This window comes from Eptesicus fuscus, chromosome 11, assembly GCF_027574615.1.
Source record: "Eptesicus fuscus isolate TK198812 chromosome 11, DD_ASM_mEF_20220401, whole genome shotgun sequence".
In the NCBI taxonomy this organism is placed as follows: Eukaryota; Metazoa; Chordata; class Mammalia; order Chiroptera; family Vespertilionidae; genus Eptesicus; species Eptesicus fuscus.
The window spans coordinates 19,171,026-19,196,101 of record NC_072483.1 but is presented as its reverse complement, the minus strand read 5'-3'; the positions used below and the strand labels follow the sequence as shown (position 1 = coordinate 19,196,101).

Here is a 25,076-nt window from a genome sequence, read left to right as displayed (position 1 = left end):
TTTTATTATCCTTACTTTATAAAAGGATAAACTAAAGCCAAAATTTAGTAACTCATCTACCCAATTTTAAGTATTATTATCAGTTACAAAGGGAAAATCAAAAAATCTGTTTACTTAAATCCTAGTTCAGTATTTCTGTCTACATAATTTCATTTTGTCCAAAAGTAATCACTATTATCTCAACTTTATGTACATTTAAAAATTCCCACAATGAAATATTTTTTTAAAATGTTTATTATATTGAGATTAATAGGAGAGGCAGTTTATAGACAAAAATATTTAACTGTCTGAAATAGAATTTCCAGAACAGTATCTCTACCAACCAACAATTTGGGCAAAATCATTTTAAATTTCATATCTCAAAAATTTCTACAGGAGAAGCCAATCTGATTTATTTATTTATTTATCCTTTAAAAAATATGTTTCACTGATTTTTAGAGAGAGCGGAAGAGAGAGGGAGAGAAGAGAGAGACAGAAACATGGATGAGAGAGAACGATGGATCAGCTGCCTCCTGCACATCCCCTACTGGGGAGCAAGCCTACAACCCTGGAATGTGCCCTGACTGGGAATCGAACCGTGACTTCTTGGTGAATAGGTCAGTGCTGAACCAATGAGCCACACCTGCTTGCCTATTTCTTTATCCTGAATAAATTATTCTCATGGTGCGTTGGCTGAAGCTACACACCAATAGCCCAATGCCTCTATAATATCTATTTGATTCAGGGAAACAAAACAAGTGTCCCAAGAACAGTGTGGATGCTGCAACGCCCAAAGGAGAATGGTCATTTTCTACATAAAAGCATGTGTTGTTTCTGGGGTTTGGGGGACAATAATAATTTTCTTCTCTGAATTAGCACCACAAGGTAGGATATCAAACAATGAAGTTGCTTTTAGCCAATAAAAGATGTTGAAGAACATAAGCATTTTATTGGTTTATAAAGTGGATATACTATTCCCTTGACTGTAATTAGAAAACCAGAAGATCGGCACTATATACAATTATTTTTAGTTACATTTTTAATGAAAATGGATATATTAACCAGTGTGTGTGTGTGTGTGTGTGTGTGTGTGTGTGTGTGTGTGCGCGCGCGCGCGCGCGCGCAGGCATGCATGTGGGTTTGGGTATTGTTGTTGTGAGATAATTTTTCCATGGATCTGTCATATTTCTGCATGTCTTATGATCAGAGATACTGACAGCTTTTGTTCCAGACTATCTTTTCAAGGATGTTTAAATAGCAAATAGCCTTGGAAAAGAAGGACAATGTCATCCTAAGAGGCAAAGGTTGCGCCGATTTGATTTCAGCCTCCTTATAGGAGATTCGTGTTTCTAAAGCTCAGTGTCTCCCTATGGACACACAACTCACTATGTGTTGAGGTATCACATGGCCATGTGTGTTGTACTGTGGCAACTATGACTGAAGAAACTAGTACAAATGATGATATTCTGGCTACTGACATTTCTGTGAGTAACAAACGGACTTTTGTCTCTGATCAAGGGGCCTCATGTCTTCTGCCAGTATCTATAAAACAGCTGCCGGCTAACATGTTATAGCTGAGACCTTTGATAGTTCTTGGTATGTGTGTATGTCAGTTATTCACATTTGAGCTTACAAGTAGTTCTTCCTACAATGTGTTTGCACAATTCCTTTAGAATTGTTTGTCTTTCAACTCTCTGTGAGCTAAGAAATCCTAGATAGTCATTTTATGACTGGTCATTTCAATTAAGTAACTGAACAGCCCTGGGAGATTTTCTGAACACATCAACACTTTTTTTATATGTTCTACTATATCATTCCAAAATTCTCACAACCACTTTTTATGTGTCAAACTTTTTATGGAATGCTTAGGTCACAGTCTGTAGACTTCTTCCATTAAAATCAAGTGAAATGCTTTAAATGAAATGCTGATGTACCCAATTCTCAAATTTGTAAGGAAGTACAAAATCTATTAGCATTCAATTCTGAAAGCACTCATAGAGGACTCATACATTAATGTCCTGTTCTCAGTGATTGACTATCTCAAGTAGAGCTTAACCAACAAGAAGCTTAAGTAGTGACCCCTGGTACACACGCCTTGACAGCGAGGGCAATTAAGTGTCCAGGCCAGTGCCTGGGTCATGTCCTACTGGCTTTACACATTTTTCATACTACCCCTTCTCAGAGAGAACAGATCACATAAACTTATTACTGAAAAAAATTTTGCCATTAGATCATATTCCAACTTCTTTATTTTACAGATGAAAAAGCCGAGTATTTGCATTTTAATAGAAACTTTAAAGTACATACTCTTTTCTTCTAGGTTACTTATTGTTTAATCTTGCATCTGAAAAATACTTTCATATTAGACCAACATAATTCGTTTTTATTTTTCTCTCTCCAAATTGCCTTTGACCTCCTAATATTAAAGACGGGTTTGTTCATCCTTCTGTTCTAATAGTATTTCACAGAGTGTCTAATCTATGTCAGGGTCCCAATAAATGTGTGAATGCAAAAAAAGCAAAGCCTTTAGTGTCTAAAGAAATAAAAAAAATGGATGCCTTGTACTTATTGAGTATTTACTATGTACTAGGGACTGTGTTCTGATTTTTTTCTCCTTTACATATGAATCATCTCATTTAATCCTGACAATTCTATTGTTATCTCCATTATTCAGATGAGAAAACTGGAGGCTTAGAGAGGCTGTGTGACTTGACCAACATCGTATAGTCAGGAGGTGAGGGAACCGGTGCTCAAATGTGTCAATCCCCACTTCAGAGCCTAACGTCTTCATTGCTAAACTAACTAAACCTCTGTAACCCTTCACTTTATACTGCATCATCTATATATTCATAAAAACTATCCTCTTATTTAATTTTAATAAACACCAAGAATTTATTTATTTCTGAGACAGAAAAGAAGGGGTTTCAGGAGGCAAAAATAATAACCACACAAACATGTGGTTTGTGTAACCCCTCCTCACCTGTGAATATGTTAGGTTACGTGAGAAAGGGGGATGAAGGTTGTGCAGAACTGAGGTTGCTAATTAATTGACCTTGCAATGAGGGGATTGCCTGCATCATCCAGGTGGGCCCAACTTACGCACAAGGGTCCTTACACGTGGATGAGGGAGCGAAAAGGGTCATAGTCAGAAAGGCCTGGGAAGATGTTATGTTGCTGATTTTGAAGAGACTTAGGAGTCATGAGCCAAGAAATGCAGGCAGCTTCCTGAAGCTGGGAAAGCAAGGGAAGGTTCTCGCCTAGAGCCTCCAGAAGGTGCACAGCCCTGCCCCCGCCTTGATGCCTTGATTTTAGCTCAGAGACAAACACTTTGGACTTCTGACCTCCAGAACTCTAAGATCATAAATGTGTGTTGCTTTAAGTCATTAGTTTGTGGTGATTTGTTACATCAGAAATAGGAAACTGATTTAGGAGTGCAATTAACAGGGAAATAATACCTGTGGCAGAGCCTGCCCGCTGCCCCTCAAAGCCTGTGCTTCCATTCCCAAGTGTACAGTTGTTGCTAACAAACGGCTGCCCAGCAGGACTCAGATTTTCCAAGGACTTCTAATCTTCCCACCCTCATTTATTTACACTGAGAATGGCATACAATGACTCGGTGGACTGTGGAAGTGAATCAGTCAGGAGTCAAGATGTTTCAGCTCTGGGTCCCTGACTCAGGCTCTCTGTTGCCTGGGTGATGATGCAAAGCTACCAGTAGCTTCTGGCCACAAGATGGAAACTCAGCACAGAAAGGTCAACTAACTTGCCCGAAGCCCCACAGTGTGGCAGAGATAGAATGAATGAAAGGGACAGTGGAATAAGTTTAAGCTGGGGAGAATGGCAAGGGCTATATCATGCATGGCTCTGTGAGTGATGTTAAGAAGCTTTTAATTCAGAAGAAACCTCTTAAGTCATTTTGCATGGGAATGATATATTCAGATAAGGTTTCTTATAAGATTTTTTTGGCAGGAGTTTAGAGAAGAAAAATAATAATAGCTAATAGTTGTTTTTTTTTTAATAAGGTTCTGTTCTAAGTGGTGTGTGTGTGTGTGTGTGTGTGTGTGTGTGTGTGTTTTCATTCAATCCTATAGTACTCCAATAAGCTAGGAAGGTTCATTATCTCTATTGTAAAGATGAGGAAACTGAAAGTAAAGGATTACAAGGTTACACAGCTTGTAAATTACAGGGTAAGAATTTGGACAGAGGTAGTATGTCTGCAGGGCCCATATGATGAGCCACATGAAACTTGCCCCACTCTGTTTAGGAGGAAGAGCAGAAGGGAGAAGTCAGTAAGGGTCCTATGATAGGAGTTCATCTGAGAAATAATGCTAGAAGGGAAGATAATTAGAAATAAATAAATATAATAACCAAATAAAAAATATATATAGGGCTTCCAAAAATATATACAGATATATTTTTGATAGCTCAATTGATGTTTCTTTCTTTTCAAATTTAATCCATTGGAGTAAATAATCAAAGTGTGTATACATTTTTTGGGACACCTTGCATTTGGAGGTAGAATTAAAATAATTTAGTGATATAGTGAATGTGGGCCAAGAGGTAATGACAGTAAAATATGAAGGACAGAGCCCAGGTTTCTAGCATGAGCACTGGGCCAAAGGAGGGACAAATTCCTGAACTGTGGAACCCTGGATTTGGGGTTTGCAGGATAACATAGAGTCTAATATGGGGAACACTAAATTTAAAGTGATATAGGTTATTAAAATAAAAATAGTTGTTTACAATTCTGAGTTCCAATCTTAGAAAGAATTGGGACAACTTGGATAAATTTCATCAAGAGTTGAATACAATTGAAGCCTCAGAAAAAACAGATCTTAAAAGAGTAAACAAACTACAATGATATATTCTACACAGAGACGCAGAGAATCTTAGAAGCAGCATCACGAATCAGCTTGCTTTCCAGATTTTCTCTTGATGTGGGAATTGATTCTCCTCCCCATGATGCCTGAGAAAATGGCCAGAAGGTAGAGGAGTAATTGAGCCATTCTTAAGCACATAGAGATTTTTCTTTAAAATTTTATTTTATTGTTTAAAGTATTACAAATAGTATTATATATGTCTCCTTTTTTTCCCCATTGATCTTCATCCCTGCTTCCCCTACCTCCTGGCACATGCCCTCAGCGCTCCCCACCCCCAGTGTCTTGCGTCCATTGGTTATGCTTATATGCATGCATACAAGTCCTTCAATTGACCTCTTACCTCCCCCCCTCAACCCTACCCAACCTTCCCACTGTAGCTTGACAGTCTGTCCAATGCTTCCTTGCCTCCATATCTATTTTTGTTCATCAGTTTATAATGTTCTTTATATTCCACAAATGAGTGAGACCATGTGGCATTTTCTTTCCCTGACTGGCTTATCTCACTTAGCATAATGCTCTCCAGGTCCATCCATGCTATTGCAAAAGGTAAGAATGCCTTCTTTTTTATAGCAACATAGTATTCCATTGTGAGATGTACCACAGTTTTCTAATCCACTCATCTGCTGATGGGCATTTAGGCTGTTTCCAAATCTTAGCTATTGTAAATTGTGCTGCTATGAACATAGGGTTGCATATATCCTTCCTGATTGGTGTTTCTAGTTTCTTGGGATATATTCCTAGAAGTGGTATTATTAGGTCAAATGGCAGTTCCATTTTTTAATTTTTTGAGGAAACACCATACTGTTTTCCACAGTGGCTGCACCAATCTGCATTCCCACCAGCAGTGCACAAGGGTTCCTTTTTCTCTGCATTCTCTCCAGCACTTGTCGTTTGTTTGTTGATAATAGCCATTCTGACAGGTGTGAGGTGGTACCTCATTGTTGTTTTGATTTGCATCTTTCAGATGATTAGTGACTTTGAGCATGTTTTCATATGTCTCTTGGCTTTCTGAATGACCTCTTTCAAAAAGTGTCTATTTAGGTCCTTTGCCCATTTTTTGATTGGATTGTTTATCTTCCTTTTGTTAAGTTGTATGAGTTCCCTGTAAATTTTGGAGATTGAACCCTTATTGGAGATATCATTTGCAAATATGTTCTCCCATGCAGTGGGCTTTCTTGTTGGTTTGTTGATGGTTTATTTTGCTGTGCAGAAGCTTTTTATTTTGATGTAGTCCCATTTGTTTATTTTCTCTTTAGTTTCCATTGCCCTAGGAGCTTTATCAGTAAAGATATTGCTACGACAAATGTCTGCTATCTTTGTGTCTATGGCTTCTTCTAAGATTTTTATGATTTCCCACCTTAGTTTAAGTCCTTTATTCATTTTGAGTTTATTTTTGTGTATGGTGTAAGTTGGTGGTCTAGTTTCATTTTTTTGCAAGTATCTATCCAATTGTCCCAACACCATTTATTGAAGAGACTGTCTTGATTCCATTGTATGCTCTTGCCTCCTTTGTCAAATATTAATTGAGCATAATGGCTTGTGTCGATTTCTGGGTTCTCTTTTCTGTTCCACTGGTCTATATGTTTATTCTTGTGCCAGTACCAGGCAGTTTTGAGAACAGTGGTTTTGTAGTATAGCTTGATATCTGGTATTGTGATCCCTCCAACATTGTTCTTCTTTCTCAGAATTGCTGCGGCTATTCGGGGTCTATTTTTATTCCAGATGAATTTTTGGAGAGTTTGTTCTAGGTCTTTGAAGTATTCTGTTGGTATTTTAATGGGGATTGCATTGAATTTATAGATTGCTTTGGGTAGTATGGACATTTTAATTATGTTGATTCTACCAATCTATGAACATGGTATATTCTTCCATTTGTTCATGTCTTCTTCTATCTCTTTTTTCAGCTTCCTGACATTTTCTGAGTACAGGTCCTTTATCTTCTTATTTAAATTTATTCCTAGGTATCTTAAATTTTTTTGTTGCAATGGTAAATGGGATTGCTTTTTTAGTTTCTCTTTCAAGCACATAGAGATCTTACTGAGTCTTCTGTCTGGAGGACATAACTGATGAGAAGTACAAACTAGAGCATGGAAAAAATGCCAAATACTAGAATAAGTTAGTGAGTAACTTGTGAAACTTTCATGCAGGAAGATTTGTACAATAAGCAGATGTTTCTTCTATATCCTGCTTGCCAGGGTACTCACATATTCAACAAGGCTGGAAAAATAGATTTGGAAGGAATAACTTTATTTAGAAGATTGCTCTGCCAAGAGGAACCTCATTACCTCTTGGCTTGGTGCTCCAGAAAAATCGAATCCAGCTGACAAAATAAAGTTTAGTGAGACACCCAACTAAAGACTGTAAATGCTCTCATCTCAGCATGTTTTTCCAAATGTAATCTTCTGATCTGGAAAGGAGAACTTAACTGTTCATTAATGAAGTGCAGGTGGACGTGAGCAATGGAAATCAAGAGAAAAGTTGTCCCCACGTGAAAAGAAAAGCCTAAAACTGAACAGTAAGACTAATTGTAGGGGATTACATTCATTAGCTCAAGAAATGCCTGTTGAGCTCATACTGCCTGTGCCAGGCAATGTGCTACCTGCAGTGAAGTATACCACAGTTACTAACACTGTTCTTGCTCCCAAGGTTTATGCCAGATAAGAAAAAAGAGGAAAAGGAAAACGAAGGAGAAGAAATAGAAAAATTGCATGATGAGAAAGATAAAATATAGAAGAGGAGGAAAAGTGAGGCTGAGAATAAAAAAGAGAAGGAAAGTAAAGTGGGGCCAGAAGAGTTGTTTGCAGCTCCCACCCTACTTCAAGCTCATACTAGGTCCTGCTCACATACACTATTATAATAAGTCCTTAAAAACAGTGTGTCTCATTCTTTCTTTTGACATATGTTCACTGAGTTTTATTGTAGCTGAGGTCATCTAGAAAGCAGAGCCTACAATGAGAATTAAGGTGTTAGTACTTAATTTGTGAGCTGGAAGGCCAGGAGGCAATGTTAGGGAGAAAACAGTGGGAGTAAAGCAACGATTCAATGCTATGTGGTTTGTTATTGTGCTGACTAACCATTTCACATTCAACCACAGAGACATATTGCAGATTTGTGTATTTGGAGACCAGAGTTCTTGGAAGGGTTGCAAGAATATACTTGCATAACATACAGGTGCACTGGGAAGAGCCTGGCCCCCTCCTAAATCATGTTTCCCATTGGTGAAGTTCCACTCATCAAGTAGCTATCTTTAAGGCTGCAACATCCAACTCCTCAGCTGCCCTAGAAGCCAGATCCCATGGATCACAATGTGGTGTTATATCCACGTTTGAAAGTGGACTAGCAACTGCATGCTTTCAGGGAATCAACAATAAGAAAGAAGGTGGTGAAAGGAATATGAGAAGGGGCAAAGCCTTGAATTCAGTGCAAGCATCGTATATGTGCTAGATATTGTGCTGATTGCTGAGAACAACATAGATGTGGTCCCTGATCTCATGGACCGTGCATGGTAGCCTGGTTAACAGGGCACACAAACAAACAATGATAGTGCAGTGAGATAAAGTGCTTTGATAGATGAGGAGAAGAAACCCTATGTAGTCTCCTAAGTTTGGTGACTAGGTAGGGGTTATTCAGGTAAGAGTTCAGAGTCAAGGATTAAGTTTGCTAGGGTGGAGGGAAATGACAGAGATCTTAGGATTGTGGTCAGTAGTCAGACAGAGACTGGCTCTAAAGGCCTAGAGTGTGCTAGAAAATGTTCCGTGAGTTGGAGTTCAGAGTGTTGGACAGGGATGGAGAGGCAGCAGTTCAATCCCACCATCTCAGGATCTGATCAGCAGCAGCCCTAAGACGACAGAATGCTACCTCTCTCTACCCTAAATCCATAGCCCTTACCTTCACCCACCCATATCCATGTTCAATTTATTTCTCTATGCTACCCCAAAACCAAAAAGAATTCAATAAAACACTCTCACTTGAGGAGTTTCTCAACTTGACTTCCATAAGCATGTGCACTTTTCCATTTATAGTCAGGCACTGGTACTTAAAAACACAAAAAAGAAGGCCCCCAAGAATGGTCTGCAAGGACTTTACTGCCTAATGGGTGACAAAGATAAGAATATCAATTGCTAGAAGTCAGGCAAAAAGTAATGTGTTGTTACAGGGGCATGGACTTAGTGCAATAAGATTAGGAAAGCTCTAATATTACCTGGTAAAACCATTGGGAAACATTCAAACATATCTTGCTCTTGACAATTCTGCTCTTCCTTGATGACAAACACTTCAGTTTCATTAATGCACAGAATTAAGTTATCAATTCAGTATGTTAATTTTGAAGAAATATAAAGTATGTTACACAAAATATGAACACATATTCTTCCTCTTTAGGAGATAATATTAAGCAGGACTCACATGCTATCAAAAAGCATTTTTCCATAAGCATTTTTTCCCTAGGAGTAACCTTGACTCAATGCTGGATTTCCTCCTGTAACATCCTGCTTATATAATTTTTTCCAGGGCCATTCTCTCCTGCTCTCTTTTTAATCATGTGAATTACACCTTGAGCTAAATAAATTAAGAAAATTTTAATGTCAAGAACAGCCTGATAATTTAATGAATGCTTAATATAGGAACTCTTCAATATTTTTGCTAAGCACAGTAATTCAATAAACACTTGCTATAGCGCACTAAGGATCAGTTTGTTACACTTGATTAAAAAGTCACTAAACTGAGATACAAATGCAATAAACAGAACCAATAAAAACCAATCTTAATTTAGACTCCTAGTGACCACATAGCTTCTAAGTATTTAGTGTGCTTTCTCTAAACTTTTCTCAGCTTTCCCACTTTAGGACTTTTGGAGAGAATGTCTGAAATATATGAATATATATATATATATATATATATATATATATATATATATATATTCCCAATAATTGAGTATGTTTCCAAGGTAGAAAGTTTACAGGCCAGTGGCCTTCTGTTCCATGGTCTCAACTGAACTGCCATCAAATACCCTGGTGTTAATTAGCAAAAATTATTTCATTAGATTATCTCTGCTTCTCTGTTAGCAGAAAGCAAGAGAAAATGCTGCAACCCCCTTTAAACAGTCTTATTCCTCCTGTGAGGTTTTAACACTAAGAAAAGTTCTAAGTGCATTGTTTTCCTGACACTATTCTCACACCCAAATGAGCTTATTGACTTTAAAACCAATTTCTTAAGACAGGTAAAGGATATTTGCAGGCCCTTAAATGATGGTGAAATATCTCCTTTAATTGCCCCTTAAGAAATCTGTTCATCTGTTCATAATGTAAAGTACTTTAGTTCATATCTAAAAACTTCTTAGATAATCAAATAAGTTTGAAAATAGGACATGACCACTCATGAGAATTTTCTTAGCATACTGACATTTCTACATTTTTAGATACAGCTAAGAATATGAGTTTTCTTCTCCACTTGAAAGTCTACAGTGGGTACCCACAGTCTCAAAAATAGTCTTAACTCCAGGGGAGCCCAAAGGCCTAGTTTTCAGGCGCCATTGTCACTTCCTGTCCCCTGTGCTCTCCTTTCTCCAGTGCTCTGGCCACCCCTAAATATAAACACCTTAGTTCTTTTCCAAATGTCCCTCCTGCCCCACTTAAAACATGCTTTCCTATTGATCCTGCAAACTCTCATTAAGCATCACCTCCTTTATAAAGATTATCTTTCGGCATCATTATAACATGGTATATACACACATACACACACACACACAAATACACACACACACAGAGTGGGGCAAAAGTAGGTCTACAGTTGTGAGTATGCAAAACATAGAGTTTATTCTTGTATAATTATTTATTACTAGAAGCCTAGTGCACGAATTCGTGCATGGGTGGGATCTGGCCAGCCCGGCCCCAATGGGGGCGGATTGGAGCTGGGCCTGTTGGGAGGAGGAGATGGCAGGAGGTTGGCCAGGTGGCCTGCCCTTATCAGGGCCCAATCAGGGCCAGGCTGGAGGGGCCGAGGGCAATTGGCTGGTGGGCCCCACCCTCGATTGATGTGGTGGGGCCCATTGGGGGCAGAGCTGGCTGGGGAGAGGGGCTATGGGCCAATCGGGGTGGTGGGGGCTGATCAGAGGTGGGGCCAGCCATCGTGAGGCGCTGTGGGCAGTGGGCCGGCCCCACCCCCAAATGGGGTGGGGGGCCAATTGGGGGCCAGCAGCCTGGGGAAGGGGCCAAGGGTGGTTGGCTGGCTGGCCCTGCCTCTTATCGGAGTGTGGGGGTAGATCAGGAGTAGAGCTGACTGTGGGTGGGGCTGTGGGCTGACTGGGGTGGTGGGGGCCTATTAGGGGTGGGGCCACAGTGGGGGGAGAAGTCGCAGGCAGTTGGTGGGTGGTCCTGTCCCTGATTTGGGTGTGGGCCCCGATGTGGGGTGGGGCTGGGCGGAAGGAGGGGCTGCAGGAGGTTGGAGGGCCAGCCCTGCCCCCTATTGGGGTAGTGGAGGCCCATAGAGGGCGGGGCCAGCCAGGGGGAGGGGCTGCGGGCTGATCAGGGTGGAGCGGACCGATCAGGGGTGGGGCTGGCACAGGGGACGGGCGGGGGGGGGGGGGATTGGCCAGCTGCCCTGCCCTCGATCTGGGTGGGAGAGGCTGATTAGGGGTAGGGCCGGCTGTGGGGAGGGGCCATGGAAGGTTGGCTGGCGCCCCATCCCCCATTGGGCAGGTTCACTGGCTACAGTGGGCATCATAGCAACTGGTCGTTCTGGTCATTATGGCATTCTGGTCGCTGGCTTTTTATATATATAGATTACATTATTTTCCATATGAACAACTGTAAACCTACTTTTACCCCACCCTGTATGCACACATATATATAATTAGAGGCCTGATGTACGAAATATATGCAAGGGCCTTGTCCCCAGGCCCTGGGCCCCAGCCCCCGCCTGCTGCCACTGTGGTCAGGGGCCTCTGCCACCTCTGCCGCAGCCCTGGCCCACTGCAGCTTTATCCAGATGGAAGGACATCTGGAAGGACATCTGATCTAATTAGCATATTATACTTTTATTATCCTATATAATAAAAGGTTAATATGCAAATAGACTAAACAATGGAACAACTGAACTACCAGTCGCTATGATGTGTGCCGACCACCCTTGGGTATGTGGGGAACATGGCTGGCATTGGCTATGGCGGGATGGTGAAGCAGGTGAGCAGGGATGCCAGACCAAGGTGGGGCACCAGTTGCTCTCACTGAGGCAAGCCTCTGGTGGTTACTGAAAATTCTTTGCTCCCACACCACAGTCCTACCTGGTGCTCGCACCTGCTGTAGGCACCGGCCCCACTTGCACCCACTGTCTGTGCCCAGCACCAGTTCCAATCACACGGCACCATCAGCAGGTGCGAGAGGTGGCTGCTGGCCTCAATCACCCCAAGGGCTTCTCCGCCTCCCCCTGCTCCTGAGAGGCGATCAGGGCAGCAGCCACAACTCACACCTGTTGATGGTGCTGGCCCTGCTTGTACCTGCTGCTGGCGCCAGCCCCAATCACTCCACACCATCAGCATGTGGAAGCAGTGGCTGCAGGAACGGGGCTACGGGCAGACAGGGGACGAGGAGCCGCGGTGGGAGGGGTCGGGCAGGGCACGGAGGATGGGCCGAGACCCGCCCCTGTGTCTACCACAGCCTTGGGACCCACAGTTCCTTTCAAGGTGCATGAATTCGTGCATTGGGCCCCTAGTTATAGATGATCACATTATTAAGACACAATATCCTAAATGTTTGTTCAATTGTCATTCCAATTAAGAGACTATAAATTAATGAAGTGTACCTTGATAATAACACTCTAAAACATAGCTGTAAATAAATTATTTTAAAAGTATGAATGTGTCATCCATTGTCATCCACCATTGTCATCCACCATTAACTGACATCGTCAGTATATTTAAAACCAATTTAATGAACTAGAAGACTTGACAAACACTTATGTGGTTTATCAAAGTTCCATACAAGTCAGAATTAAAACCCAGAACCAAAACACATTCAGCTTTCATACACTAGTTAGACAAAAATATATAAAGTCTTCCCATAGTACTCAGAATTCCAGGCCATTCCCATATCTGATTATTCCCTCCCTTAATATCAAGTCTGAGCCCAGCATAAAAAAGACTTAGGACTCTCAGGAACTACGGAGTCTTACTGGAGTACAGGGGTGAACTAATGTATTCAACAATTCAAAACCAAAGTGTGCTCCATTTTCAAAATAACTGTGTCCATTTAATGTCAAGTAATAAATCTGAAATTTGAAAACAAACAAACAAACAAACAAACAGGTAGTGTTCTGCTTAGTTGCAACCATACCAATACCTTTTCCCAATTTTTATTTAGTTTTTGTAGAGTTTTTGGTTTCATTTTTTTTTTTTTACCTAATGAATGCATTCTATCTCTATGCTGTTTCACTCCATATTTGTTGATATTCTAGGCCCTACGCCACATTGTCATAAATAGATTAAATCTGTCCCAGTCTTTATTAGGTTTTAAAGGTGTGTACCTTGTTTCAATGTTTTACCTTCTGAGAAATGATCTTTGAATGAAAGCTAAGTGGCTTTAATTTCATTTGAGAAAAGGGCAAAAAAGAAAGTGGTCTCACCAAATATAAGCTTTTCAATTTGCAGATAAACATCACTCTTATAAGTGCTTCTCTTATAAAATAAAAACACAGTTCTCCCTATAACAATAAGTGGTAAACAAAATAATAAATAACCCTCTATATTTGTATCCCCAATTCTATTGGCCTGGCTGCTATCACTGGTAATACTTCTCATATTGATTGTTACAGCACTATTTTGACTGCAGCTAAAACATCACATGAACACTGAACAATAGAACCAGGTAAATATGCCATAGCTGTTCTTATAGTATTCCTACACACACCATGAATTGAGGTCAAATGGAAACTGGGACATCAGCAAGAATAAGTTGCCACAGAACACAATTCAGTCTCAGCAAGAGATTGGCAGCCTGAAGGAGAGAATTACCATTCTCCCCCAATCCCCATTCTAGCATTTAGAAATTCTATTGTATGAGAGACCCATAGAAATGAATCTTGTGTTTTTTACCTGCCCCTCATCAACCCCCATGATTGTTGATTGGTCTAAGATCAGGTTCTTAGAAAGCAGTACAGCTAACTCACAATGAATGACAGGATTTTGTGGGGGGAAAAAGTCAAGCAATTCCCATTGCAGAAACTGAACAGACAATCCTGGAGTCTAAGGAGAAATCAACCTTGTGGGGAAAGTCAGCTGTGACTGAGAAAATCGATGCTATTAAAATTCTTTCTCCAAAATCTAACATAATAATAATCATAAAAAAGATGTTCACAAAAACTGAAATGCAAAATTGTCATCAATTTTGGCCTTCTTTCTGCATTAGCTGAAAAGGTTAGAAATATTTAAATTCTGTCACTTTAATTGGGCAAAAACACTCCATTGGCCCCATACAATGGCAATTCAATTATTCTCTTGTGTTTAACTTGAGCCAAGGAAGAAATTCTCATGTTGCCAGCTTTGTCGAGGCATATCTATAAATGATAACAGTAGGACGGGAAAGAATTTATAAGAAAGGAAAGTGATAGCTGAACAATCTTTCTGGTTCACTTCCATACAAGAGCAAAATAACAACCTTTGTTAATGTCTACAAAGGTAAGCAGTAAGCTATGCCATGCCTTTAATGCAATTGCGACTGTGTTGTATTTTCCAATGCAGCAATCGTTTGACTCTCTCTATTCAACTTTGCACATGAGTACATGGTCTTGGTATACATCAATGCGTTTACATCTTGTCCCTACATCTAAGACCCCTCCAACCCTTTACCCCTCTGAGAACTGGGCTACCAGGCTTAGGGATTTCTACGTACTTTCTTGTTTCCATGTGAACCAGCATACTAATCTGAAAGTGCAATTTGGCCTTAGATTTGTTTCCTCTTCTTTACATGCTTGAAGCATATGGTAGCAGGGTTTAATAGGCTGCAATATATATATTTAATACCCCTCCTTTCTTGAACTGCCTAGCTTGCATGTCATGCTCAGCTCTATAACACCATTCATCCACCTCTTACTAATTACAACCTTCCTACCCAAGATGTTTCCATTAAGAATGTTGGAAAGATTAAAGTTGAAGAAATTTCAGAAATAGGTTATCTATAATTAAAGCTATTTTCACTAAAGAAACTTTAGGAAGATGAAACTGTCAAAAAAAGATTAAAAGTTGAAGCTAAAAGTAGATAGGTCATAAATCTTCATTTATGTGTTGACCCTGAATACCCTAGAACTTGAGACAATAGTAAAAGGGGGGAAGAAGAAGGTGAAATAGAAAGGTCACCAAAATCTGGAAGAAAAAGCTGGAACTTTTTATCGATCTTCTGTTCTTCCAAGTTCAGAGGAGTAAGCATAGTCATGTTTTGTCGTGGACCAGAACATGTGTAAATTGTCACTTTGTAAAAAAAAAATTTACTATCACTTTTATAAATCTTTATTAAAATTTAGCTATCACTTTTAAAATAGCCCGGGCCCTGTAAATATGGAAGTAACTTGGATTGTTGAAACAAATGCTAAGGAGTCTATAAAGATTATTCCTCTGTGAGTTATAAGGTGCATCACCCAAAGGCTATGGTCACAGAAGCCCCTGGAACAATAAAAGCCCATGTCAAAAAAAGACCCTTGGTAGGAAAAGCTTTACAGGATAAAAAGGATGCATTTCCATAGCAAGAAAGCTCAGATCTTACCTCCATAACTAAATTCCACAGGAGAGAACTTATGTATGTGCACACCCAAGAAAACATCCCACCTTGACCACTCCAGCAGAGGGCACTGCTGTGGTTGGAATATGTCACACCTTCTTCTAGAGTAAAAGCATCTTGTCTACTCTTGGCTTTTCAGTCAATTGACTAAATAAGTGTGGGCCAGTTTTTCAGTCTCTATATCTTATCACTGTCTCAAAGTCTGAAACAAATGGACTAGTGCTGAGGTTGCACCTGCCCAGGAGAAAGCCTACCATGGAAGAAATTGTTTCTTCTCCTGCTTCTTTTCATAACATTTAAAATTGTCAATTTGGCAATAAATCGACATTGACCTTAACATTTAAAAGTAATACATCTGCAGAAATTCCCATATTCACAAATTCACACACACACACACACACACACACACACACACACACACACACAACACTCTTGAGAAAAAAAGCAAAACTATTTCTCATTCATTACTAACTGACTCACTCCAGCCTCTCAGAGTGTAGTATTCATTTGTGCTACAGACGTTAGATATATTTTCTCATTTCACTTTCACAATGATCCTTTGAGGCTGGTGTTTTTGTTACCGCTGTTGTTTTTAACTATTCCAAATTACTGCAAGTGGCAGAATTTAGGAATGATTTGCAAATAGTCAACAAAACAAATATTAAATGTGTGAATGCTGAGGGTCCACAGTATCCAGAAGAATCTGAGGGGAGAGGGCTGGAGTTGATTTCCCTTCAGGCAGTGGCACCATCTGTCCCTGGAACTGGCTGCCTACCTTCCTTGGCCCTCTGTGCGGTGGACGCTGGTGTGCTCTGGGCACAGTACACCGCCCGGGTCTGGATCCCACCTCCACACACGGGTCCCGTCACAGGCCAGTGGGGGTCCTGCTGCTCGAGGAGGAGAGAGACTTGGCATTCTTTCCACTCAGAAGTCCGCCAGGAATACCTGTTTGGTTTGATTTATTTAAAAGAAGAAGAAGAAGTAAGGAAAATATAAAACTCTAAAGAAAACTTAAGTCATGACACCAAGTGTGCATAATAATCTCTCTTTCTAGGGCCAAATCATTGCCTGGGTCAGGAAGTCCACTGGCGTGGAACACTAAATCCCTTTTATGTCCTAGAGAAAAACCATCCTAACCAGAGGAGGTTAAGGAAGGAAACATGGATAAACACTACAATTTTCTCAGCCTTGAAGCTATAAGAGTAAAGAATTAGAAGGAGGAGTTGGAAACCAAATGAGCTTCATTCATAGCAGCTGCACTTGTAATGGGGCCTCATTTCACAAAATTCTAGACAACTCTGTGTGAAATTTGGCCTTTCTTCTTTTAATTAATAGGATACTGTTTGAATGTGTGAAGCTGAGAATATATTAATTTTAATGAACTGAAATGACCTCCAACTTTTTAACTTTCTTGGTAAAGGAGAGTATTTCTACCTGTTTGACCCCACTGGGAGAAAGATGCACATATTAAAAAATGAGTTAATGAAGTTCTCCTTTATTTAATTGATGGGTACTTTTTTTTTTACATGTGCTGACATGTGTTATTTAAACTGACTTAGCAATATAACCCTGTGGCTTATAACTGGATAAGATACACACTAAGAGAAAAACATACATACATGAACATACACTCAAATAAGGAATGAAAACACAATGGACTCTGTATACAACTGGCAGAAAACAAAACAACTGTAACAACACTACGCTCATACCTGAAGAATTGTTTCAGACAGAATTTCCTTTTGCAGGTTACTACAGCATTCCTCAAACCCACAGTATTAATATAATTCTATAGCATTCAGTTAAATACCAACAGAGTTATTAACTTCTGGAACAATAAATGAAACCTAAGAACATTTTCATATCTGCTATCCCATATCAGATTTCAGAAAAAAACTCTCAGCTTTGTGATTGTTTAAAAGAAAACAAATAGTAATAAAATAAGCACGTGTCACCAAGACTCAGGCCTAATGGAAAGAGTAAAATTGAAATCAAGCAACAGAGGTTGAAATCAGGAGATCAATCTCTAAGAAAACCTAATGGTGACCAAACCCCTCATAAATAGGTGCCATCATTCTAAAAGGTTTGAAAGCCCTGGCCAGTTTTTTCAGTGGTTAGAGCACTGGCCTGCAGACCGAAGGGTTAAGGGTTCGATTCCCAGTCTAGGTCACATACCTTGGCTGAGGATTCGATTTCTGGCCCAGGTTAGGGCACGTGTGGGAAGCAACCAATCAATGTTTCTCTCACATCAATGTTTCTCTCTGTCTCTCCCCCTTCTTCTCTCCCTTCCACTCTGTAAATCAATGGAAAAAAATACCCTTGGGTGAGGATTAAAAAAATAAAAAAATAAAAAATAAAAGACTTGAGAATCATTAGTCTTGTGAAAAGACCACTAAAGAAAAAAGATTTGCATAAACCTTTGCAGTTTGTTGTAACACAACTCTTCTCCCTCTGCTTTGCTACTTCACTTTTGTATGATTTTCAAGGCTTGGAAATGAGTGGGCTGGGCAAGAGTTTGGAGTACAGAGTTTAGGTCCTGCTGATGCCGGTGAATATAGACAACACCTTCCTAATTCCTGGGCGTGAGAGACCGGGAGAAGTTTGGTTCTCCCCAGAGGTAGTCCTTCTCCAGGGTTGAAGCTCCTAAGCCCTTTCTAACTCGCTCAGAGTTGCCTCCTGACTCATATTCTCTATGGCCTCTCAAGCCAAGGCTAGTTCCTCCTGCCTCTGAGCCTTAGGGCACAGGTGGCTCTGTATTCCAGGCCAAGACACAATGATGCAGGGATGTGCTGCAGTGGATGGTTGCGAGGTCCTCATTTCAAACCCTCTTCCTACCACGGTTCCCTGGAAGAGCTCTCTGGCTATTAAGGAGGGGGTGAGCTGACTCCTAGGACAGCAAATAGGAGGCAAAAAGACGGTAGCGTGGTGTAGGTGACCAGCATGCCTCAGAGTCCAACTGACCTGGGCCTTGCCACTTAGTTACTAGTCATGTGACTTTGGCCCAGTTCTGTTTGCTCATCTGTAAAATGGGGGTAATAACACAAATGTTGAACCTGGCATATAATAAATATTCAATAAATATTGATTCCCTTTCTTCTTATGTCCCTCTACATGTGCCTTTGCCCACTCACTGCCACAGGAAACACACGCACACATATACACACACAATTCACATTTTATGTATGAGGATTTCATTGATTTCATCAACAGTCTTAATATTAGGGACTCAGGAATGTCATTGTGCAACTTCCAGCAACTAAAGTTCGGCCAAGAGCATACTAGTAAAAGAAACAATGTGAAGAAGTATAGCAAGTCACAGTCATCTGTTCACTTGTTTGAGAGTAATGGCCCATGCGGTAGGAATTGCCTTTTCAAGTCATTTCCCATGACCCTATAAGAATCAGCAATGGAGGAACTTTGGAAGTCATTCTAGAGAAAAATGAAAAGGAAAGTTTAATGACTTTAGTTTTGTATAAAGTAACAAAAACCCTGTTGGTAGCTCATTAAGCAAAGACACACAAATTCCATTCACTCGCAAATGACAAATTCTCTAAAGAAATATAAGACATTTCTCACTGTGGCTCAGAGATCGCTTACCGCTTCAGAGAAAATACCAGCCCGGCAAGGGGCAGAGGAGGAAGCATGCCAGTAAAGGACTTCTACATTCCTTTGTAAAATGAGGATCTTTTCATAGTCTTTTCTCATCCTTTTATCTTTATTTTTTCAAAAGCACCATCTACATTTAGTCACAAATCACCCAGCAGTCATGCAAACTGGTCATCCTGAACTCCACCGACCTGGGAAAGTGTCTCCAGGATCTGACAGAATGAGACATCAAAGGAGTTCACTCTGCTCCAGGTTACTAGCTTTCTCCTTTAGAAGCCCTTGCAGTGCTAGTCCTGCAGCCTCTGAACAACGTGGCTTTGCAACTGTCTGGGACACTCTCTTTAATGGCTACTAGTAAGTCTGTGTCAGAGACCAGGTCCTTTCCACTCTCTCTCCCAACTCGGATGCCTTTCAACACCTCATTTTGTCCTTCTGCTCAGGAGGGAAATTTGGGGATTCTCAAAGGCCAGAGCCCTACCTCCTCTGAATGAGCAGACTTTGAAATTGATTGTGGAAATGCCTCAAGTAGAGTAGAGGGCCATGACATGAATGAAATTAGATCGTCCTCCCAGTCCTTATCAATATGATTGTGTAGGAGCCATTTGCTCATGTCAAAGGGCTCAGCTGAACAGGATCCACAAGGCATTGACTTACTTGGGCTACTAAGATATCCTAACATATCCCCCCAGTTAACAACCAGTAATGTCTGCATGCTCACTCTGTGGCAGATGGGTCACTAAAAAATTTAGGTGCATTACTTCATTTAATCCTCCTAACAACCTTATCAGGAAAATATTATTTCCCCTTTTAGAAGTGGGTAAATTGGCATAAAAGCTTAGTAATTTTTCTAAGATCACATAATTAAATAAGTGGGAGAGCAGGGCACAAAGTCAGATTTGTCTGATTCTAAAGCACATCTGCTTAATAAAATGACAATCTGGTAGATTAAAATAGTGAATGGCAAACCAATGAAAACTAATCAGAGGCTACAGGAAGCAAATTCAGCTATCAGCCTAACTCACTATGAGGACAATCAAATGTTAGTCTGGGTCTGAGGAAGTGTTTTCTAGACTGAAGCAAACAACAACAACAACAACACACACACACACACACACACACACACACACACACACACACACAAAATAACAAAGAAAAACACACAATAAATCCTCTGTTGGTAAAAACTAACCGATGACATTTTGCATTGGAAATACAAATGCAATTTAAGAATATTTTATAGCCAAGCATTTTATAATTAGAGCACTGTGGTGACATAGGGTCAGATTTCAGTACATTCAAGAAATAATTACAAGTTAATGAGAGAAACAAAATATAATCAAATAAAAGGATCTATAAATACAAAAGTTGAAATTCCCACTAAAAATTATAGCAGACAACTTTTTTTTAATGCCCTTTCAAGGCCCTGCAGCCAAAATCCCTACATGTCTCACTGTTGATTCTGAATCTTAGGAAAACTTGCCATCATCCAGTCACTGAAAAAACTCCTGTGCCCCCCAAACCTCTGAAAAGGGGAATGCTGATAACTCAAATACTGAATACACAGGGAAAACAATTCATACAAGGACATTGTTGTTAACATAAATATATTTATGACAGACTGAAGGCAGGAAGGATGTAAAAGTCAGGACTCCCTAGAAAAAGAAACAGGCCTGTCCAAAAAATAAGTGAATCACTTAACCATGAGTTCATTTGTCCTTTCTTTCAATAAGTAATTCTTGAGCTCTAACTATGTGCCACACACAATTTCAGACGATAGAAACACATTGTAGTGAGCAAGACATTGACCTTGGAAAGTTTATCTTCTACAGAGGCAGACAGAGAAATGCATCAAGACACAACATGGCCTCGGCTAATGCAGGGGAGAGAGATGAAGAGAGCTATTTTAGTGTCATGCCCAAAGAAGTCCTCAGAATTCTCAATAAAATGATGGAGTGAGTACAAGAGTAAGTAGGCAAGCAATTTTCAAGGCAGAGAGAACAAAGATCCCAGGGAGAGAGAGTGCTTGGCATTTCTAGAAAAGTACAGAAACCAGTGTGATTGGGACAGGCGAGTCAAGATCGGAAGGTCATAGGAAATGAGGTGTGGTCAAGAGCCAGGGTACAGAGAGCCTTGTCAGCCATTCCAAATACACTAGGAAATTGTTGGAAAGTTTTGAGAACAGTAATATGATGACGCAATTTCAGCTTTAAAGGACCACCCTAACCACTGAGTGAATAGACTATGAGGAGGTGGAAGGGAGGGGACAAGTTTAGAGGCCTTTGCTGGTCCAGAAAAAAGATAGTGGCTTCCACTGGGACAGTCATAGTGATGAGGAGTGATCAGACTGGACACACTGAAGGTGGACACAACCTTCTAATGACTTCGATGTGGATGGGAGACAAGGAAAGGAGTGAACGATGCTCCCAAATTGATTTTACTCTGAGTTTTAGCAGCACCATTTCTTGGCACTAAATTATTAGATGAGACAGCCCAGGAATGGGGACAAGAACCCGATCATCAGGGAAACTATGTAGTATAACCCTGAAGTTCAGTTTTTCTTCATTTACCTCCTAGAATCTGCTTTCTGAATCATTTTTTCATACCTAAAACTCATCACCCAATTTCATCATATGCCCCCATATGTCTTAGCCTACCCCTAAGGAATGGTCAATAAATATATTCACATTATACATTATTAATAGTAAGCATGTTACCATTCTAATGAATTATATACAGCTTGAACAAAGAAACCAAGATTAAGCCTCAGGAAGAAATTGTCTAATAGTGGAAGTACATATTCCCATCAAGAAATTCTGGTTTAGAAAAGCCTGCTCAATGCCCTGAAGTTCAATCACCCATGGTAGCCAGCTTATCTTCCTTAGGGTTTTGTTGGCTAAGCCAAGGAATCCCGTAATCAAACTATCCTCCAAGTGAAAGTGGGGAGAGGAGAAAGGGTAAGGAATTAATTAATTGCTGTGAGGTAATAAGCAGCGATGTCCTAAATTAGCAAAGCCAAAATTAGAAAAGCAGGCACATTTAGCAACTATTTTTAAAACACCCCCCCATCCTATTAATGTAAACTAAAGTGATTCTAATAGCAATAGGAAGGCAGGCCCATCAGAGTTTTATAGCAAGTTCTGCCCTTTAGAATGCAGGCTTTGTCACTTTCACAAGGCGTAGAATTGCTTAAAAAGAGTAGATTTATTTTCTCCTGCTAAAGGTTTGGACTCCAAGCAGAGTAACATGAGGTAGAATCTTAAGTAATTTAATGATGACAGATTGAAAGAATAATTGCATTAGTTAATGGTCATGTTTTGACTAAGCATGTTTTGAAAACACACTTGGATTTAAAACACTGGTGCAAGGTATTCAAATTGAATGTGTGTATGTTAAAAATTAGTTACTGCAGCATGACTAATTTATGATAATGTCTGTTGTTCTTTTAAAGTTGTAAATGCATTTAGAAAGAATTAACTTGTCATTTTTTTGCTGAACAGACAACCAAATAAAGGGAACCGATCAAGGTTTCTACATTTTATGCTCTAGTAATTTTTTATTGAATAGAGTGGAACTATTGATTATGGAAAGCTACTCTGAAGTACAAAGCTCTTTGCTCTTCAGCAGACGGCTTTGCTAGCCAACCTCCACACATGTATTATTAATAGAGTTCTATCGCTATGCACAGCACTTAGCAGTGTGTTACCTTTCTTACACTAACAGGGGAACAAATCTTCCATCCGGGAGGACTTAAAGTGGCACAGTGGGGACTCATGAAACTATACGCATCAGCAAAAGGTGGACTCAATAAAAAGCATCAGTTTCCTTCTGTTGAAACACTTTATAACTTTGAAACAGTTGTTTATTTTCTAAAAACAGATTCTCCTGAAGGTTCCAGGCCATGGCCCCTTTACCCCTCAACTGCTGCAGAAAAGCTACACTTTTTATGTACCAGGTGTTGGGTGCTGTGGCAAATGGAAGGAGATAGAGAAGATGTGTTCGGTGATATACATGCTGTTCTGTTCTGGAAGGCAAGCTTTCCCAAATTTAGATCTGAACTCATTCCTCACCCTTTTGGAGCTATTCTTATAACCAATGACAACAGAAATGTTTCTTAGCTGGCAAGGCAGACATATTGTTAGCAAAAGCAAGGAGGCCACTGGGGACCCCCTTAAGCTTGGTGTGTCCCTCTCTTCCCTGAGAAGGTGTTTGCATTTGACCTCCTTGGTGATGCCAGCTTCAGCTGTTATTTGTAAGAAATGGCTTTGGATCCTCCATACACACATTATATAGCAAGTATAAGAATGAAATAAAGTATCCCGTATACCATATTTTTTGAGAACTGTCCTACATTTGAGTATTCATTCATTCATTCATTCATCCACCTATTGTTTATTGAGCATTTACTATGAGTCAGGTACTTTTATAGATGCTATCCATTCTACATAAAGGAAAAAGATAAATAAACAAAAATGATTTGTGGAAGCATTACTAACTATTAAAAAATCTTAGAGTATAAGGTTACCATGTTCTGGACATTTTCATTTTTAAAAAGTATACTACACTAGATTCTTTTTTAAAAATATATTTTTCATTGTTGATAGTATTACAGATATCTCCCATTTCCCCCCTTTACTTCCTCCTCCAAGCCCATACCACCAGCACCTCCAGGTCTTCACTACCCGATTGCCTGTGTCCATGGGCTATGCATGTAAGTTCTTTGGTTTATTTCTTCTGGTCCTCCCAACCCCACAGCAAGGTATATCAGTCTGGTCCATGCCTCCATGCTTTGGGTCTTATTTTGTTGGTCAATTCATTTTGTTCATTAGATTCCACAAATAAGTGAGATCATGTGATATTTGTTTTTCTCAGTACACTGGATTCTTAAGATGAATAAACTAAGTGATCACAAAAGCAAAGTTTCCAGTTTCCCAAACTGCACAGTTTCAGGCTGAAGCAGGTGGTGAACAGACATTTCTTCATGACATGTCACCCCAGCACTAACTTTGTTCCAATGGATGAAGGAAGCCAACAATTGAGCCAGCTTTTAAATGCCCCCCTTTCCCTTGGCTCTCTCCCTGGCTTCAATATCCATCTAAAAAGATCTGGAGAAAAGATGATTTTATCTAGAACATCTGAAATTGGTGCAGGTCCTTAGAGAACTTAAGGAGACAGGGGCTTGTTTTACAAGGGTTTTAATTAAAGTAGCTGCAGGAGACGCAGAACTCTTAATATGAGTCTGCACAGATTACCTTTTCATGAAGAATCTCTGGATTACCCATAATAAGAATAAACTCATCCATACCAGAGACAAGGAGGGGTGGAGTATAAGAGCTTATCTATTCAGTGCAAGACTCAACTATTGACGCAATGTTTTATATACTGGCTCTCTGTGCAGTAATATCACGCAGTCTATATAACACTGTCAGCCATGCAGCTTCTGCCTTGAGATCTTTTAAGAGTTTCACTCTACATTGGTCACTGTCACCTTTTACTAGTGCTATCTTGTATTGTATTTCAAACTCTAAATGACCAGTTCTGAGGCAGAATAGTCAGTTCTGCATGAAATCTGCTGCCTCCTTGTTAGGAAGGTCATCTGAGCTGCCACTCCCAAGAAGGATGTCTGCAGCTGATGTTTTGCAATATTCTGGTGTGCTACCGTGTCTTCAACCAGAATGGGCTCTTCTTAAATACATGGGATCTGGAGTCAGAGCTGTTTCAGCCTCAGGTCATGTCTAAGATCTCTGACATTAAATATTTTAAATATCATAGCCCCTGGGTCCTCTGACTTTCCTATGCTATCTAGTAAACAGGGCCATCTGACCATTTATGGTCTTAGAATGCTTTTCAC

The 25,076-nt window shown here is 40.1% G+C and overlaps 1 protein-coding gene across 1 annotated transcript in view; it reads right to left on the bottom strand.

Annotated features, from left to right (window-relative positions):
- The window catches only part of THSD7B (thrombospondin type 1 domain containing 7B), a 759,963-nt gene that overhangs the window by 538,391 nt on the left and 196,496 nt on the right, over window positions 1–25,076 (bottom strand). Inside the window, exon 4 of the mRNA XM_028148195.2 lies at window positions 16,398–16,567. Coding sequence (XP_028003996.2) covers window positions 16,398–16,567 — 170 coding nt within the window. The remainder of the gene's footprint in view (window positions 1–16,397; window positions 16,568–25,076) is intronic.